The sequence below is a fragment of the Pongo abelii genome, chromosome 5 (assembly GCF_028885655.2).
Source record: "Pongo abelii isolate AG06213 chromosome 5, NHGRI_mPonAbe1-v2.0_pri, whole genome shotgun sequence".
Lineage (NCBI taxonomy): Eukaryota > Metazoa > Chordata > Mammalia > Primates > Hominidae > Pongo > Pongo abelii.
In genome coordinates, this window is record NC_071990.2 from 97950128 (window position 1) to 97968695 (window position 18568).

Sequence of the window (18568 nt, forward strand, 5' to 3'; positions counted from 1 at the left end):
GTCTGCACTCCTTACCTCCTGTTCATTCTTCAGGCCCATTGAACTCAGTCTTCTGCCTTCATTACTCCTCAAAAGTTCTTCCAACAAAGGTCACCAAAGCCTCCTTATTGTCTGATGTAGCAGGCCTTTGTGGTATCCTAAAGTGACTCCTCTACAGCATTTAGACACCGGGAGCTGCATTCTTTCCTGCGCCTCTCTTTCTCGGGGCTCTCTCGTATTCTCCTACTCATTTTCAGTACCTTTACAAGTGTTCTTCCACTAGCTCCTTGACTGTCCCTCAAAGCATGGGAGCTCTGCATGAGCACCCTTCCCTTCTGCTCACTATCACTCTCTTTCATGCATCTGTGGAGGGTTACTGACTCCAGCCCTCTCTCCTGGGCTCCAGCCCTGTATGTTCAGCCAGCATTTCACTTGATATCCCACATGCTGCCCAAATTCACCTTTGCCCAGTCTCACACACCTACTCCTCCTCATCCTCCCTGTCTTTGTTAAGGGACCATCATCTTTTTAGTCACTCAAACCTTGGCATAATCTTACACTCTGCCAAGACCTCATGAATTCCACTAAATAGTGTTGGTTTAGCCATTTAAATCTTTCTCAAATATGCTGCCTTCTCTTTCTCCTCATTGTCATTGACATCATTCGGGTTGGGACTATTTTTCCTGGACTGCCCTGCAATAACTCAGCTGGGCTCCCTGCCTGTAGTCTAATGCTAATCAACACTGTACAATCTAAGTTATTTGTCTGGTCCACAAAACAATTTCTTTCCCTAAAATCCAAGCTAGCTTTCCATCTTTTGATTGCAGAACCGTGTCCTTTCTATTTCTTGTCTCTATAATGTACCCTATTCTGACTGTACCCCATGGACAGCTTGTCTTAGCTCCAAGCCAGCTGCCTAGTCTACACTTTCGCTTGGATATTTCTCAGGCACATGACCTTTCTGAGTGTGAACCCAAGTCAGAAAACCAGGAGTCATCCTAGAATCTCCCATCTCCTTGAGCCCCACATACACTGACACAGAGGCCTTTCAGCCCCACCCCCTTGTTAAATCTCTCTCATTGTCTCTCTTTCCACTACTACTGTCTTCATTCAGGTCCATATTACTTGTTTTCTGGACTAAAGAAACTTCTTGCTAACTGATGAACCTGCTTTCCCTCTTGCCCCATTCCAGTACAGAATTCCAAAATTCTGTTTGATAGATTTTGAAAAGTTTTTTTTAATCCATGAAAAATTCTGTTTGATTGATTTTTTAAAAAAATCACAACCTCATCATGTCATATTCTTGCTTAAAATTATTCATTATGATGAATGTGGTTCACATAGTCTTCAGGATGAGGTTCACTCCTTTTAATTTGGTACACAGGGCCTGTCTTTATTATGAAACATGCTATCTCTTTAGCTTTTTTTTTTTTTTTTTTGACAATTTACTACCCATGTGCAATGCCTGTTCCATAGTCATTATGAACTTTATGCACTTCCCTGTACCTAATCCTCTTCATACGAAGCCTCCTTTTCTGTGAATTATTTTTCCCTCACTTTGTCACCTTCTGAATTCCTATGTAACTTTCAAGTACTTGGCTCACATTGTCTCCTCTTCCAGAGTTGCCTGATCAATCTACTCAGTTGGAATTATATCTTCCTCCTCTTCTTTAATTATGGGCAATCTTCTGGGAGACCATATTGTTTGTGTTAATTTACTTATCTGTCTCCCCAAGACATAAGTTTATGTCCCAAAGTTGTGTGACGTCGGACAAGTTACTTAACCTCTTTGCCCCCCAACTCCTCATCTGTGAAATACAGATATGGTATCCTATATACAGTCTACCTTTTAGGGATGTTGAAGGATTCAATGAGATAGTGCATGCAAAGTATCTTACAAACACAGTATCCTATATCGGTGAGTGCTCTATAAACCAGAGCCGATATAATGTGGTGCTTCACCTGTGAATTCCTCTATTAATTCCAAGTTATCCTCCTACCCAATCCCCTCACCCCTGTCTTCCCTCATTTCTGGAAATGTCAGCAACTTTGCTGCCTACTTCAAATTGACAACCTATTGGACAAATCTGTTCCTGAAATTTTGGGGAATAATCACCATTCTGTAAAAGATATTCTTCCTCTTAGCCACTTCTCTTTGATTTTGCTGAAATGCATACATTGTTTTTTAGAAGTCACAAATAATTAAATGAACCGTCACTTTCTCTCTGCCTCTGAAATTTGAAAACATCATACTGAAATTGTACTTTAATAAATAATAAAATAATGCTTTGACAAAAGCAACACAATACATGGTATTGACACTTTGTAGACAGAAAATTTTGTTTTATTGTTTCCCCTGCCCTTTCTATAATTAAAACATCTTTCTCCATCCTGGTATACAGAATCCAAGAAACAACTGGAAAAGTCTTTCATCTCTAGTTCTAGTGCATGGTAGGTACTTAGAAACACATATTGTCTGATTGCATTCCTTCTGCATGTACCATAAGAGCTCCCTATGATAGAAACTTTGATTATAAAGTTGCAAGATATCATATGCTTCCTGACTAGGGGACATAAAAACTGTGTATTTATTTAAAAGAAAAAAAATCTGAATTATTCCTTACTGGGAGAATGCTATCCATGTGTCTCACTTCCCTCCAGCTGTCTTTCTTTCCTCTGGCTTTTCTTCCAGAGGAAGGAAAGGAGTGTGAAGGGGTGGAGACTTCTCTTCCACCCCTTTCTCACTATCTATCCACAAATATCTTTTAGAACAGGCTACCAGCCTTTTTCCTGTGGCACATCAAGGGGCATGTGCTACAGGCCCTAGGAAGTGGCTGCTTGTCTGTGTCATGGACTTGGCTCCAGATACCCTGGCCTCAGTCCCACACATTCAGTATAAAGTTTGCCTACTTCAGAGGCACGGTTGAAGGGCTCGGGTCACACGGTTTGTTTGCTGCAACAATATATTTATGCAGGATAGAGTCATTCCTGTCTTCACTGAAATATATACTCCAGAGTAATGATTCCTAAACTTGATTATGCAAGGAATCATCTGAATCGATGGCTAAAACAGACTGCTTGGGCCCCACTCCAGAGTTCCTGATTCAGGAGGTCTGGGGAGGGCCTAAGAACCTGTATTCTAACAAGTTTTGAGGGATGCTGATGTCTGAACTACGGAGCACAGTTTGAGAACTCCCGCTCTAGATTCTGTTGCCACACTGCTTTTTATCAAGTACCTGACTGTTAAATCACCAATATTCAGATTTTGAAAGTGTATTTGTCACATTTAGGTGAACTTGAATTGCTCCTAGTAACATAAAGATATTGATGCTATGTGTGCTTCATAGCATCCAAAAGATAAAAAGTGAAAATAATGCAACTCTGAAACAAACAAACAAAAAAACCTTCCAGGTCTCACTCTTATTCGTAATAATGATTAAGACAGTCTGTAGGTAAGTGAGGGATTTAAAAAAAAAAAAACTACTTTATTAACTTATGATTGACATACTGAGGGATGATTTAAAGTCTGTGGTACTGGGCGAATTTTCAGCAATCTGACTTTGTGTACTAGAGCAAGTAGGGAAATAGATGATAATGTATTCTATACTATTCTTTTAAACATTTTTAAACTGATTTTGCCTATTCTGGTTCAAAAAGTATAGTTATTGAAATTTTAGTTTTAAAACCCTAGTTACTCTGATAAACTATTTTCAATTAAAAGAAAAATATATATATATATTAATTTCCCGTATATATTCCATATTCATTGGCAATCTCCTTACGTGCTGAGTCAGGTTTAGTGAACTTTGAAACAGCATTTTGCAGCACATAGTGACTGGGGCCAGAATTATTAGTTATTGTTGATGGCTATGTTTCACTTCCTCCCTACTAGATTTCCAGCTTACTAGAGAATTTCCCAAGGAACAATATAAAATTATTCATGAACCTTGGGTATTATGCATACAATTGATTATGAAAATGTACTAGTAACCTAATTGTAGAATTCCTCTGTTATACAGCACAAATATATTTAAATAGGCCTTGCAAGACTCCAAAAATTAGAGCATGCTGGAGTTTTCCTTGTATTTCTGAATTGCTGCTAATACTTTGTTTTCATTTAATCAAATTGTATCATATACATATTCATATCAATATATGAATATATCATTACATATAGTTGTCCATACATATTTACATATTTATATACAAAATATACCTATATCTCTCTATATGTTTATACATATAAAAATATCTGAGTTTGATTATTTTATCATATTACAAGTTATCTGGCCTGCATTGTCAATGAATTGCTCATTTTTTCTTCTATAATAATTAGACTTTATCCGTCAACTCTATGACAATGTTGAGAAAATTCACAGAGCCGTTCACATGCACAATAAACATGATAACTTCTTTCCCATATAAATGATCCCAAGGCTATTAAAAGGTTTGGATTTTGTTTATTTATTGGTTTGTTTCTACCTGTTCCAAAGGCCAGACCTTCACCGCACATCCACACCAGCCCCCTTTATGTTGCTTTCTCTACTGGAGTACCAGCCTTTCCTGCAGCACCAGGTCAGGTAGTCACATAATGCCTTGATTTATAACTAGGTTGTAATCAAAATAGGAAACAGGTGGAATCACAACTGGGTATGGTGCCTTGGATATTAATGGCTTGGCTCAGCAGTGGAATTCCTAAAGCCATATACACTTTTTTGTCTTAATTATGCATTCATTAAAAGCTTTTATACCCAACAGAATAAAGTAAATATTTTTTGATCTCCATAGTGTGCTCCCAGACTGTAGATTTGCACAGCAGGGTCTTGAATATCTGAATAAATTGTATTTCCCCAAGGAGTTTATCTTTCAAATAAGGTCATAAAGAAATGCAGCTCCCCCATCCATAGATTTCTCCATGTGCCTTTTCTACTATGAGTAATATAGAGCTCGGGAACCAGAGTATATTATAGTAATACATACTTGCTTATGGTCCAGTATAATGTCTCTATCTGTTCTCCCTGCTTATCTCCGGTGAAGTATTTTTTAAGTACAAAAGAAATGAATGATTTTACGTGACAGCTATGGTTTTTGCTGACACTCATAGAAAAACAATGTCCATATTAGACATTCAGTGTTTTCTTCCCTTTACCCGCTCAGTGAGTATGGACTATGCAAAGCTATAGTTTAAGTACTGTTAACAGCATTTGTAAAAGGGAATAATGATAGCTACCGTATGTTGAGCATCTACTATGTAGAAGGTACTTTACCTGCACTTTTGAGATCCTTATCACAGATCTGGAATGCAGTGTCACTTTTTGCAATTTTTAGATGAGAAAATTAGACTTGAAAAGATTAACCACTTACTGAGGCCATCCAGATGGGTCAGCTCCAAATCATGTGTTTTTCCTACAGCTCTAAACTAAAGACGGCACCGGTGCCTTGTTCCCACAGTTTATCACCCAGTGAAGGAGACAGAGAAACTATGAAATTAGGAACCTAAGTAAATATGCGCAGTTAGGTGTACTTATAGTATTTCTAAATCATGAAGAGTAAGATGGCAACGCACCTCATGGTGCATACATATGCTAAAAGTAACACACAGTTCTGAAAAGTTCAGGAAATAGCTTTTTCCCATCTTTTTAGGTTGCCATATTTATCTCCAGTGTAGCTAACATTTCTAGGCACATACCTTTATTTATTTAAATATTAAATATATGTATTAATATTTAATAAATTATTTACATTGTAAAATATTTAAATATTTTTAGAGGAGCAGGAAAATCTATGTTTTTACCATAAACTAAGAAATAAAAGCAATAAAAGTTGAAATTTTAAAGATGTGGTATTTTTTCTTGCCTACCCACTGTATATCAATCAAAACTTGCTAGGTAGCCACTTTCTGAAGACAGAGAGGAAGATCTAAAGAACTAAAGATACTATCTGCACCTTTATGCACAGCTGGGGAGAGAAGAGTCAAACAAATGATACAATTAGCAAGTGCAATTAAAAGTCAGAGGAGGGAAAGTCCTCCAAGCTGGAGTGGCCTGCCTTTCCGTGGAGATGGAATCTGATCTGGGTTGTCCTGCAGAAGGGAAGGGCATTTATATTACAGAACTTCCCCTTTCTCACAAGCTTTTTAAAGTCTACTGAAGCAAACGATGTCTTTAAATCTTTCACAAATAATAATCACTTGTGACAAAACAGTCTCAAAGTTCTGCTTATGGTATAAAGGAAAATTAATGAGAATTCATTTGATAATGTCTGATTTTTTTTTGGCAAACAGTTTGCACATTTATCTTTTTCCGATCATCGCTAAAAACCAAGAGAAGTAAGGTTCGTTTTCAACATTCTGGGTAAAGGGGGAAAAATCTAACATACAGAAAAGGAGACCCAAGATTCACTGTCGAAGTCAGGCCTCATGTATCTGGCACCACAAGTGAGCATTCCATTTTGTTTCCCAATTGTATGAAAAACCCAACACCTAGTTAGCATCACAAGGGACTTTCTGAAGCTCAGATTAAGTACTTAAGAACACTTTTCTCAGTTAATTGTGGGAAAGCTGTTTATTTTGCCCAACTGTTAAGTTATATCTATAACCAAGCTATTATTTCCTCTTTCCATGTAAAGTCATAGATGTGCCTCACAACTGTTTGCTTTTTTTCCATTCTTGATCCAACAAATACTTCTCTGTTGCAATCTATGAGAAAGATGTTACGATTGGCATTGTGCAGAATACAAAAAGCATATGATGCAAAACCTACTTTTTACTAGTTTACTAGGTACATTTTTAATAGTTTGAAGATAAGCTACATGCATGAATAGCTTAGTGACAAGCTTATTGTGTATGTGCTAGGAGACTTGAAGTGGGAGGCATTAGAATTCATTCAGTGATAAAGAGCCTTATACTTAACGCATCCTACTTGCTACTTGGTCCTTATGAGCAGCTGATACAATTTTTAAATTTCACTTCGACTTAACATTGTTAAAAATCAAACCATACTGATTTTTATGTAGAGTGGTTTCTCAGGCTGTTTGGAATAGATTTGGGAGTGGTTTTAAAAAGAGAATTTCTTGACTTACAGAGCCAAGCATGGCCTTTCATTTAGAGGAATTTTCAAATTGTGATATAAAATCAGCATTTTATGTAAGAACTTCATGTATGCTACTACATCATGGGCATAGAAACCACTGTGTCTCCTGCCTATCTTTATCTGTAGTAACGTATCGACATGGGGTAATTTAGGTGACATTGCGAAGGAGGGTTGTCTAAGTGAAGTACATCAATAATTGGAAATGAAAGATTATAATTACATTGATGAAACAAAGCATTGTTAAAATAGCCACATCTGTTGAGTGTTATTACCCGGAAAAATCTCTAATCCTATTCAATTTGGACATCTTAGAGGCGGAAAACTTGGGAAATCAAAATGAAATTACTCTTGTTTTAACCTTGAGAGGAGTTTATTATCTTTAACTCAAGTCATAGTTTTCTATAGTGATAGTACATGATGCTTATTTTTCTTCACACGTCAGTGGTGTTTTCAGAACTAGGTGAGACAGCAAGAGAAATAGGTGTTTTTAAGGCTTTGTTTTGAAGGGTGCCTCATCTAGTTTTAAGAATGTCAAAACACCTATTTTTAAGATGACTGCATCCACTGTAGACTATCTGTATTATCTACCCCACAAACAGATATCATATAATTATGCATAATGTGTATAATTTCTGTGCCAGAGGCATGATTAAACTGCAGTGTGGATGGGCAAGGGGTTATTGACAAGCCAGGGAGCCACTGTGGTAGTCGAAACTGAGACTACGTTTCAGAAATTCAGATGATTGAGTCTCAGCTTGTATCATCATTGGCACACAAGACACAGCTCTTGAGCGTGACATCCCTAAGCTAGGCTGTGGGTTATGTGGGGTAAATATGCAGACTCTAGGTATAAGGCTACATGTTTTTCTCTCATTCAAGAAGGTATAGTAGAATACAAGTGAGCCTGGGTGGCATTATTTCATAAGCTTAAATCTACTCTGAATTATAAACAAAGTACTTCTTGTATGAACTTTGGTCATTTATTAGTACTACCTGCATAATTGAGATATTGAGAGACACTGCAAAGGCCATGGCCACTCTGCTGCAGATGAGACCTGCCAGGGGACATCACTGAGGCCAAGACTCCTCCTTCTCTTGCTGCCTTCACTGGTTTGGGAAGGGTGGGCTGAAAGGCCACAGGATCAACACTGTCCTCAAACTGCCCTCCTTCCTCCCACTCATGTCCTAACTGCTTGATAATTGCCTTGCAAGTGTAATTACACTTGAATATAAATCAAAATAAAACAATATTTGCCTTCCCGTATTTTTACCCCTACCGTATTTGGTGGTTAATCTGGGGAATAACCATTGAAGGAACCAATTAGGGAAAGAGGCCACACAGAAAGACTGAGTTTGGGGAATATATAAAGTTTAGAAATTATTGAACTTGAAAAACTGATGTTTATTCCATAGCTAGTGTGGTATTGAGGACACATTTTATGGCTCTTCTTCTATTATTTAACTTGTCATTCACAACTATGAGAAACAAATAGAAGGAATAAGAGAAGCCAAATAGCCCTAAACCAAAGGAAAATAAATACTATTTAAAAATATTCCCCAAAGAACAACAATGTGTGCACCATAATTCTGAATAGAAACTAAATTTCAAGTGAGAAGCAGTGTGACAGAAATGAAACCGTTTCAGAAAAAAAGAGTAAGACTTTCTTTTACTCAAGAGAGTTTCTTGTTGCTGAGCTGTAATTTCCATTCAAAACCACTGCCGCTACCTGGGTACTTGCACTTTTAAGTCACAGAATGTAGGAGAACTGAGACAATCTCGTAATTAGGAAAAAGTATCATTTGAAAAGATATTAAAATCTTTTGATCTAAGTAGCCAATTGATAGAGGAAGTAATTCTCTGTTGGACTGTAAAAGAAATTTGGGGTGAATTGATTTTTTTTGTCACAGAAGAATGATTATATTATACTTGTTCAGTAACACTTTCAACTCTAGTCATTATTACCAATTTTCCCACGCAGAAAACAGAAAGACCACTGGCTTTGCCTTTGTGTGTATGTGTCAGAAGGCCAGAAAGAGAAAGGGACAATCAGGAAGGCCTGTGAGATATGAAAAATGGCCTGATTTGGACAAGGTTCAGAATTGAATAGGCGTATTGGAAAGACATGGGCTATTCTGTTTTTGCCTAATTATAAGTAAACAGAAAAAGCTCATGGGCATTCTTTCATTAAACACACATGTATTAAGCATCTGCTCTCTACTGGATACCAGGGACACACAAGGCATGAGACACAATCATTGCTTCTAAGAAGCTTAGATTTGGTAAAGGCAGATAGATCTGCAGTCAAAGGGTGCTTGCAGTGACAAGTGATGTGCTAGACATATTTGCAGAGGGCAGAGTAGAAGTACACAGGAAGAGGTGGTCAATTTGACCTGATCCAGGGAAGTTGAAAAGATGATACGGTTTCGTCATTCAGCAAGTGCAGCTTGAACGTACCTGGCATTGTTCTAGGCTCTGGGGATACAGTGGTGAACAAACCAGCAGCTCCTTCCTCCCATGGAGCTTACTGGGGGATCAGGGGAGGAGACAAACACATTATAAACAAGTAGGCAAATAAATGCTGAAGATAATTATAGGTGGTGACAAGCTCTAAAACAAATAAGATGGAGAAATGTGACTGAGGGTGACATGGAGAGGAAGGGAGATGTGCTGTATAGGATATTCAGATGAAACAAGGGAAACACAATTCCTACTCCATAGGAATTTTGCTCATGCTGCTGCTTTGGCTTGGAGCATCTCCGTGAAATCCCACCATCATCCTGTTTTAAAATGTAGGTTTTGTTATTATTGAGTTATGGTGAGGCCAACAGATCAGGAGACAATTGCCAATGAAAACATGATTTGTTTCTACTCCAATAAGAGGTCACAGACCACACCTCCAGGACTGCATAGGGAAGCCCCAGGCTTGGTGAGGAGGTAGAAGGAGTGAGGGGGGAAAAGTGGACTAAAGTCTTTATAGTGGTATCCACAGGAAGGAAGTAGGCAAAGCAGGGTTAGCAGGCTTATGATTGGCTAGTTTGAAAGTTTCCGTGGGTTCGCAAGTGTAGGGGCTGGCTCTGGTTGTCTGGTACTTGGCTCTGGGATGGTGGGGCCAGAGGACTATTGCCTCCTGGAGTGTAGAAGCCACATAGAGGAGGTGATTTAGAGTATGGGTTCTGGATTGGTTAGTTTGCATATGAAAGCCATTTGCTCTCTCAAAGAATTGGCTAGCCCTGGGAGGGGCAGTCTCTTCCCAGTCAGTGAGACCCCAGATGCCAGAACATGGAGAATACAGAAATAAAATGTTGTTAATATACACCCTTTGCCAAGTGAACAAAGGGTGCTCTTCCTTCAACTCTCAGTGTCAAAAGGCTTCTCAGGGAAGCCTTTACTAACTTTCCACTCCAAGTCAACTCCAAGTTAGTCCTTTATTAACTCCAAGTCAAATCCCTGTTATGGACACTCATAGTGCTATATTCTACTCTTTGTAGCTTTTACTTCAGTTACAGGTTTCCATGTAATTGTAAGGTTTTTTGATTTATGGCCTTCTCTTCCAGTAGACTATATATCCCATAAGGCCTAGGGCTTGCCTTTTTTTGCTCATTTGTGTTGCAGTTCCTGCTGTAGTCCTCGCACATGGTGTGAATGTGTAGGTTGTTGTCATGGCTAGAGCCAAGCCAGGGTGGACAGGATTGCTGCACCGTAGGATGTGAAGATCGCAGAGTCCAGGTCATGGAAGGCTATACAGTGTTACTGAGTTTGGACTTTTTCCCAAAAGCAAATAACTTATCAGTGGGTTTTAAAGAGATGATACATATGGTCAGATTCTTGTGAAAAGAGAGGATTGAGAGTTTGCTGCTGGAGGCAGGAATGGTAATTTAGGACACTGTTGCAAGAAGTCCAGACAGGGGATGATAAGGAACAGAACAAGAAATACTAAAGAGGAAAAAGAGACAGGACTGGCCATTGACTAGATATAAGGGAGGAATATAGGCCAGCTTTTGGGTTCTTGATGTGGGTGTCTAGATGCGACTGTTATCTAAGAGAGGAGATACAGGAGTAGATGCAGGCTATATAAAATAAGCTCAGTTTAGGCCGGGTGCGGTGGCTCACGCCTGTAATCACAGCACTTTGGGAGGCTGAGGCGGGCGGATCACGAGGTAAGGAAATCAAAACCATCCTGGCTAACATGGTGAAACCCCGTCTCCACTAAAAATACAAAAAATTAGCCGGGCATGGTGGCGGGCACCTGTAGTCCCAGCTACTTGGGAGGCTGAAGCAGGAGAATGGCGTGAACCCAGGAGGCGGAGCTTGCAGTGAGCCGAGATAGCACCACTGCACTCTAGCCTGGGCGACAGAGCGCTATTCCATCTCAAAAAAGAAAAAAGCTTAGTTTGGACATGATGAGTTTATGACTGTGGGATATCCAAGAAACAGCATCTTCTTATAGGCAGATGGGAAAATGAATTCAGAGCCTAGGAGAAAGATGTGGGTCAGTCATATAGATGTGGAAGGCATTAACTTGCAATTAGTTTTTATCTTAATTCTATGGTTTTTATTTTGGCCACCCCCTCTTTCCCTGAGTTAATGGTGTGCCTTATTCAAGACTTGAATATTTAAAGAGAACACATGCTTCATTTTGACCTCCTTGCATCAGTGATTAATCATGGTTTATGGATCCCAAACAACAATGCTCAAATATACTTTATTGTTCTTGCTCTCCCCCGCAACCTACTGTGTACTTTCCACGTGCCAAACTTTTATGGTAAGTGCTTTTCATACATTATCTTTATGCCAACCCTATGAGCTTGTTGAGCTCTTAAATCTGTACTTGGGGAAGGCTGGGCGCCGTGGCTCATGCCTGTAATCCTAGCACTTTGGGAGGCCAAGGTGGGCGGATCATGAGGTCAGGAGTTCAAGACCAGCCTGACCAATATGGTGAAACCCCATCTCTATTAAAAATCCAAAAATTAGCTGGGTGCAATGGCACGCGCCTGTGGTCCCAGCTGCTTGGGAGGCTGAGGCAGGAGAATCACTTGAACTTGGGAAGCAGAGGTTGCAATGAGCTGAGATCGCACCACTGCATTCCAGCCTGGGCGACAGAGCAAGACTCCGTCTCAAAAAAAAAAAAAAAAAAAAAAATTTGTACTTGGGGAATAACAGAGATTCAGTGACTGACCCGAGGCCGCAGCCAATGGTGTGTCAAGCTGGATTTGAGCTGAGTCTGCCTGCCTCCACCGCCCTTGCTCTTCTCTGTCTGCCTTGGTTGCCTCCAGGTGCCTGTGGTGGCTGATGGTTTGTTTGGTCCTGAATGCAACTATTCTCTTCTTTCAACATATAAAAGACTTATTTTTTAAAAGTCTAGAAGTATATATACAAAAACATTAATAGTGCATGGTGAAATTATGAACGATTTTTGTTTTCCATACTTTATATTTCTGAATTTTTATTACTTTTTATAACTAGAAATGGCACTCTTTCTATAACAGCAGTAATTTTTGTTTCCCATCCACAGTACTATTGTTGGGCATTTAATGAAGTTTATTGCTTCCCACCTTCCCCCATCACATTAATGGAAAGTTTAAAAGCAGCACTATTGGTGCTTATTTTGCTTACACATGGTTTAACCAAAAGGACAAGAAGCAATGGTTTTGCTTAAGGCTCACAGAGCCCATCTGCCCCAAAAGGAGGAGTGTGTGCTATGTTGTCATTGCCTTGGGGTGAGTTTTCTTTTTCCTTCAGCTCCCCACTTTATACAATTATCTACTGAGGTGCAAACTATGCACCTCAGTAAGGAGTTCTTAATACTCTTAGGTAACTAGAAAGGGGGAAAGTATGTTGAAAATTACTTGGATTCATAAAGTGAAATGGCTATCTGATAGCATTCTGCATTCCTCAAGTTATTGGAAAACTGTTGCTCATAATTATATTAATAATTGTAAGTTAAAAGTGAGCGGAAAGTAGGAAACAGCCCACTCTCATTCTACTTGACATATGTAAATTTTCTTTCAACAACTGTACTGTATCTCTGATTTTTGCGGGGATACAGTGAGAAAGGTACAGTGGAAGCTGTGGCTCTCTGGAGGCATAATTGTAGAGCCCTGGCTATGAGCTTGAGACTGCAGGTAAAATCCTCCCAAATTTGAAGCATTTCTGTAGAAACTCTTCAAAAAGGTGGGAAAAATGGAAGGTTTGAGGCTGAGAAAAAAACAAAGAACAATTACAAATCATCCATCTTAGGTGGATTCAATATAGAATTATTCAAACAGGAGTCTTTTCTGTGAGATTTCCTCATTTCCTGAGACCTTGTATATAAAACTCTGGATTTTAGTTAAGACAGGATGCGTTGTTTTAACTTAAAGACCTACTTAGTTTGAAGTTTCGGAAAAAGAGCGGAGTCAGTCTGTCTTCATATAGTTTATGTCATCTAATCATGAATCGCCATTTACCTGCCCTTACATTATCTTTAGTAGAGAAAAACCTGTAAAATATGGTAAGGGTAGAAAAATCAATTGCCCTCATTAGTAAAATGTCTCTAGAATGTTGCAAAGTAACATTTCAGCCCTTGAAACCAGAGACCCCTTTCACTCCTTTTATTAAGGTGTCTTTAAATATATGGGTTTTAAGAGGAGTAAAATGAGGAAAAATTATGAATTCTAGAATAGCCGTTCTCTATGCAGAGCTTTATAATTGTGATTTCTTTTTTTTTTTTTTTTTATACTAGCCCTCCCATTTCTCCCACCACTGTGACGAAAACCTTAGTGAGTCAATCTGAATTTCTTGCCTGCTCTTTCTTGGATTTATTTCTAAGAGATCTTTTTTCATTTTTTTTTTTTTGGCACCCAGGAATTAAATAGCTTTAATTACTTGGATCTGTACAGACTTGCTGACCTCTTTAACCTCACTTTGTTGGAGAAGGCAGTGATCGATTTCTTAGTGAAACATCTCTCTGAACTCCTGAAGAGCCGCCCAGAAGATGTTCTAACGCTTCCCTATTGCCTGCTTCAGGAGGTGCTGAAGAGCGACCGCCTGACCTCCCTGAGTGAAGAACAGATCTGGCAGGTAAGGGCGCTGTGCACAGTCGTCTTTTGGCACTGAAAAAGCATGCCGTGATTGGAAGTTAAAGGACTGAGGAACAATTATCACTATTTTAGCGGCTTTTGTCCTCATGGAGTTGTTTTAGAAGTCATGCTTCCTTGATGGACAAGTGATTGGAGAACACTGGCCCTTGAGGCTCAGAGCCCTCAGCGGACTCTGCAGCTTAACTCAGGGAATTGCAGGGGCAATCCACGAGACCCTCACTGTGGCTTCCCAGAACCTAACATGGTCACATCTGAGTCAAGGGATTTTTTTCCTGATAAAAATTGTTTCTTAAACAAAATATGACAAAAAAATGAATTGTAAAGTGATATATATGCATATTTAAGACCAGGAGAATCAGAGTAAATTTGGGCCTTTGCTGTAAACAATTCAGAAATATTTCTTTGTTGCAATAGAGAGCAGCTTGGATCTCGAATGAAATGAAGCTCTTCTTGCATGGCAGTGGAAAAATCTCCATCCTTAGTTCATTCTGCATTCATTGCTATTTTCCTAAGCCCTGCCTTTTCGCCTGACATAGCATTCTTTTCACATTGTGTCGCTCCTTTGTCTAGAGGACAGGAGGATGTTTTGTGGTTTGAAGTTGATTATTCAATTTAAATCCTCTTCTGCTCATCCCCAGTGACTATTCCTTGAACAATCCACTTGGTGTCTTTGGGGAATAGTCAGAGAGCCTATCTTCCTCCTCCCTATTACAGCCTGTCTATCTCACTCTCTGAAGCACCGGCTAGCCATTTTGTTACTTGTAGGGTGCCATGCCTCCAAGATTTCACGATCATTTGAAAAATAATTATATACAGACTACCAGGGAAAATTTAAAGTCTTCTATTAGCTGATTAAACAGTGAATCCCTGGTATCTTATCAAGTAATATTTAGAGAGTATTTTAATTCTGGCCAAAATAGTCATATAGGTAGCTGTTAATTATTCAGTAGCTAACTCTACTGACTGATTATTTTCCTGATGCCTTTCTGCCTTATTTCATTATTTGTGTTACTTTAATCAGCAACTTCCTTCTTCATTATTGCTTCCACCAGAGGGAATTAAAGAGCTGCAGCGTCCTGAAGGCCTTCTGGGTCCCAGGCTCTTTGCAAACTTATTGACAGCAGGCCTGAAAGAATGGCTATTATCACTGCATGTACCAGATGAACAAAATGAGGCTTCTGTGCCTTACTCAGAGTCACAGAGCAGAGCCAGCCTTCAAATTTAAGTCTGCTAACACCTGCCCCCATGTCTTCAATATTCCACACTGTCTTGATAAAGAAAAGATAAGGACCAAAAAAACACTAAAGAATAAATTTTTGTGGCTCCTTGGGTATTTCTGGTAATGTTTGTTCAGGCAGAGGTTGAATAGGTTGACAAGGATCTGTTTTTGGTAGAAATTTCAATTATCTCTGGCTCTTACACACACAAATTAACAGAATTTACTTTGGTCAATTCAAAATGGGAAGTAGCCAAATTTTCTTCACTTCCCAAGGGAAAAAGAAAGATTTGGAATGAATCCTGCATTTAATTTTTTATGCCTCTGAGCTAACATAGAATTGACATCTGAGGCTAACCATCCTTGTGGCTTCTATCTCTTTTTGTGGTGCAGTTGAAGGCACTGCCAGAGATCGACGTGGTAATGTGCAGATGGCTGAGTGTCAAGAAAATTCCGTACTGTCCACTTAAGAGTTATCATAACTGCCTCTCTAAAGGTTACTAATATTATAATGTAGAATTTTAAAAGCTGGTTTCTGCTGCAGGCAATAATTTTTTTAATACCTGGTCCTCAAGAAAGAATTAAAAGACTCACATAAATATTATCAATTTAGGCATTCAGCAGGCAATAAGAAACTGTTTTTGCTTTATCTTAGTAAATAAGTATTTCCCTCATATTCAACCCCATAGAGAAAAATCAAATCAGACCAGCTATTTTGCCTCAAGTATAGTTAAGTTCATCATTTTTGCTGAGGTTATGCTAGTAATGCAATATACCATGGAAGAATCTAATATTCAGCCCAAGGTAGAGATTGGGTATGCCAGAGGATTAGTGTCAGGGTGCTTTATAGAAGTGAAACTTGATGGACAGGCTGGAGACAGATCTACAGAATCTCATTAAATTGCTGAATTGTTCATTACGGAACGTTCTCACTGTAATAAAGTGCTCATTGACTTTGACAAATCCCTATCCCATGTCTTAAAGAAGAAGTGTGAAGCAAAGGGTGTTGGGGAGGAGAAAGCAAATTGGCACAGGGTAGGACAGGTAATAGAAAACTGGATGGAGGGGGGCATGCTATTTGATTCATATGTGCAACCAGTAACTTAGGTGAGAGCATGGTAAACACACACACACTTACGCAGGTGGCTCTTCTACTGTGTACTGATAATGTAATCTAGGACCATCCCATTTTTGGTGAAAAGTCTAATTTTCATTATTCACCAGATTTCATGCAGTCTGGCTCTGAAGACCTGTCATAAGAACCTTCAGATTATCCTCACTGAACCAACTCTTTTTCACTTTTTCCTGCTATTCCTTACCCAGGCCCTTTCCTTGACAAAATGTGCTGTATGCAGGCCACAGTAATCATTCTGTGGATCTGTGAACCTGTAAAATACCCCAAGATGATGCCTTGGAACTGTTCTTTTTTTCCATCTGACCTTTTTAAGCTTTATTCTGAGTCTCTTCTCTCACAGAAGTCTTCTTGGTTCCTCCTAGACAAATTTTCATCCCTTCCATGGTCTGAAATGACTTGATCTGTTGGTTAATTTCACTCTATATTTAGAGATAACATAGAGAGTTGTGCACATACATACCTTAGATGGATAAGGACATAGAAGTTCCCTAAAATATATTGTTTTTTTAAAATTTAGTTCAATTCAGCTCAACAATTTGGTTTTATGTTTTAAGGCCAGCAATTTATCAGGTTCCAGATGAAAGACACCAAATTGGCTATTGGGTTCAAAGAAAGGAGACTAAAACTGAACACATCAGCTGAAATGGAAATATGGGACATTAGGTCACTTGCCTTTGTGACCTGGCGAATCTCTATCCGTTTGATTTTGCTTTCTGGTATTAGCTCCCAATTAGAACTTCATTTCAGTAGGGCCCTGTTAAATATCTTCTGTTAGATTTTGCATATATTTTCAGACTGCTGAGCCAGGGTCTTACCATAGGAGCTGGGGAGTGGAAGAAATGGGGAGATGTTGGTCAAGGGGCACAAAACTTTCAGTTAGAAAATAAACAAGTTCTAGGGATCTAATGTAGAGCATGGGTTCCAGGGATATGTTAATTAATTTGATTGTGGTAATCATTTCCCAGTGCATATGCTTATCAAATCATCATGTGTACACCTTGAATCTAAACAATCCTTATCTGTCAATAAAATATTTTTAAATAAATAAGCCAAAACATGGCAATTCTTCATAAAAAAAACTTAGAACAACACATGGAAGTAATTCCGTATCATTCTCATGATCAGATCTGTTTTCATTTTCATAGGAAATGCTGAGTAATCTCTGTTTTCTTTTCAGGAACATGCATATCCTGCCTCTTCTGCCTTTAGGTTCTGTTTCACCAGAGTGAGAGGGAGATTACTGTTTTCCATGGAAGTACAATTTGTAGAAAAAGCCTATATAGAAAAATATAACATCAATTCTTATACACACTAGCATAGGGAGAAAGTATGGCTCTCCACCCATCAGTATGCACTGAGCACCTACTAAATACCCAAAATTATGCTAGAGTGGAAGGAAGGCAGAGGACAGGTCTGCCAACTCCGTTTCGCTCTTCCAGGCCTCCTCCCAGATGGAGAGAATCCTTCTGATTTTAAACCATAAGTACAGCTCTCTGAATTTTTATTTTATCTCCAAAGTAGCAGAAACAAGAAGGATATTTAAAAATGAAAGACAACAGCTTGTGGAAATAAAAATGAATATTTCTTGACCACCTGTTACATGCTAGGCATAGTGTTGGGAGCTAGATTCTGGGGTAAAATGCTTCACAAAAATATTCAATAGTTAGGTTAAAGAAATTTATTTCACCTTTATCTCTGAATGGGAAGTTTTGTTTTCCTTTAATTATTAATTTATTAACTGTTTCTTACTTTTAGTGAGGACTTATTATTTTGTAAGAACAGTACTTTTCTGGGTAGGCGTGGTGGCTCACGCCTGTAATCCCAACACTTTGGGAGGCTGAGGCGGGCAGATCACTTGAGGTCAGGAATTTGAAACCAGCCTGGCCAACATAGTGAAACCCCATCTCCATTAAAAATACAAAAATTAGCCAGGTGTGGTGGCAGGCACCTGTAATCCCAGCTGAGGCCCGGAGGCTGAGATAGGAGAATCAGTTGAAGTGAGAGGCAGAGGTTGCAGTGAGTGGAGATTGCGCCACTACACTCCAGCCAGGATGATAGAATGAGACT

General features: G+C 39.0%; 1 protein-coding gene across 9 annotated transcripts in view; it reads left to right on the top strand.

The window, feature by feature from the left end:
* KLHL32 (kelch like family member 32) overlaps positions 1-18568 on the top strand; it is a 215734-nt gene that overhangs the window by 146596 nt on the left and 50570 nt on the right. For 4 of the 9 annotated variants that reach the window (XM_002817169.6, XM_054557906.2, XM_024248583.3 and 1 more), the window contains one exon: positions 13915-14130. The exons of 3 other annotated variants lie outside the window; for them this stretch is intronic. In XM_002817169.6, the coding sequence (XP_002817215.1) occupies positions 13915-14130 (216 nt within the window). Of the gene's footprint in view, positions 1-13914; positions 14131-18568 lie in introns of those variants that run through there. 2 more of the 9 variants (XM_024248579.2, XM_054557907.1) reach the window with 2 other exon arrangements.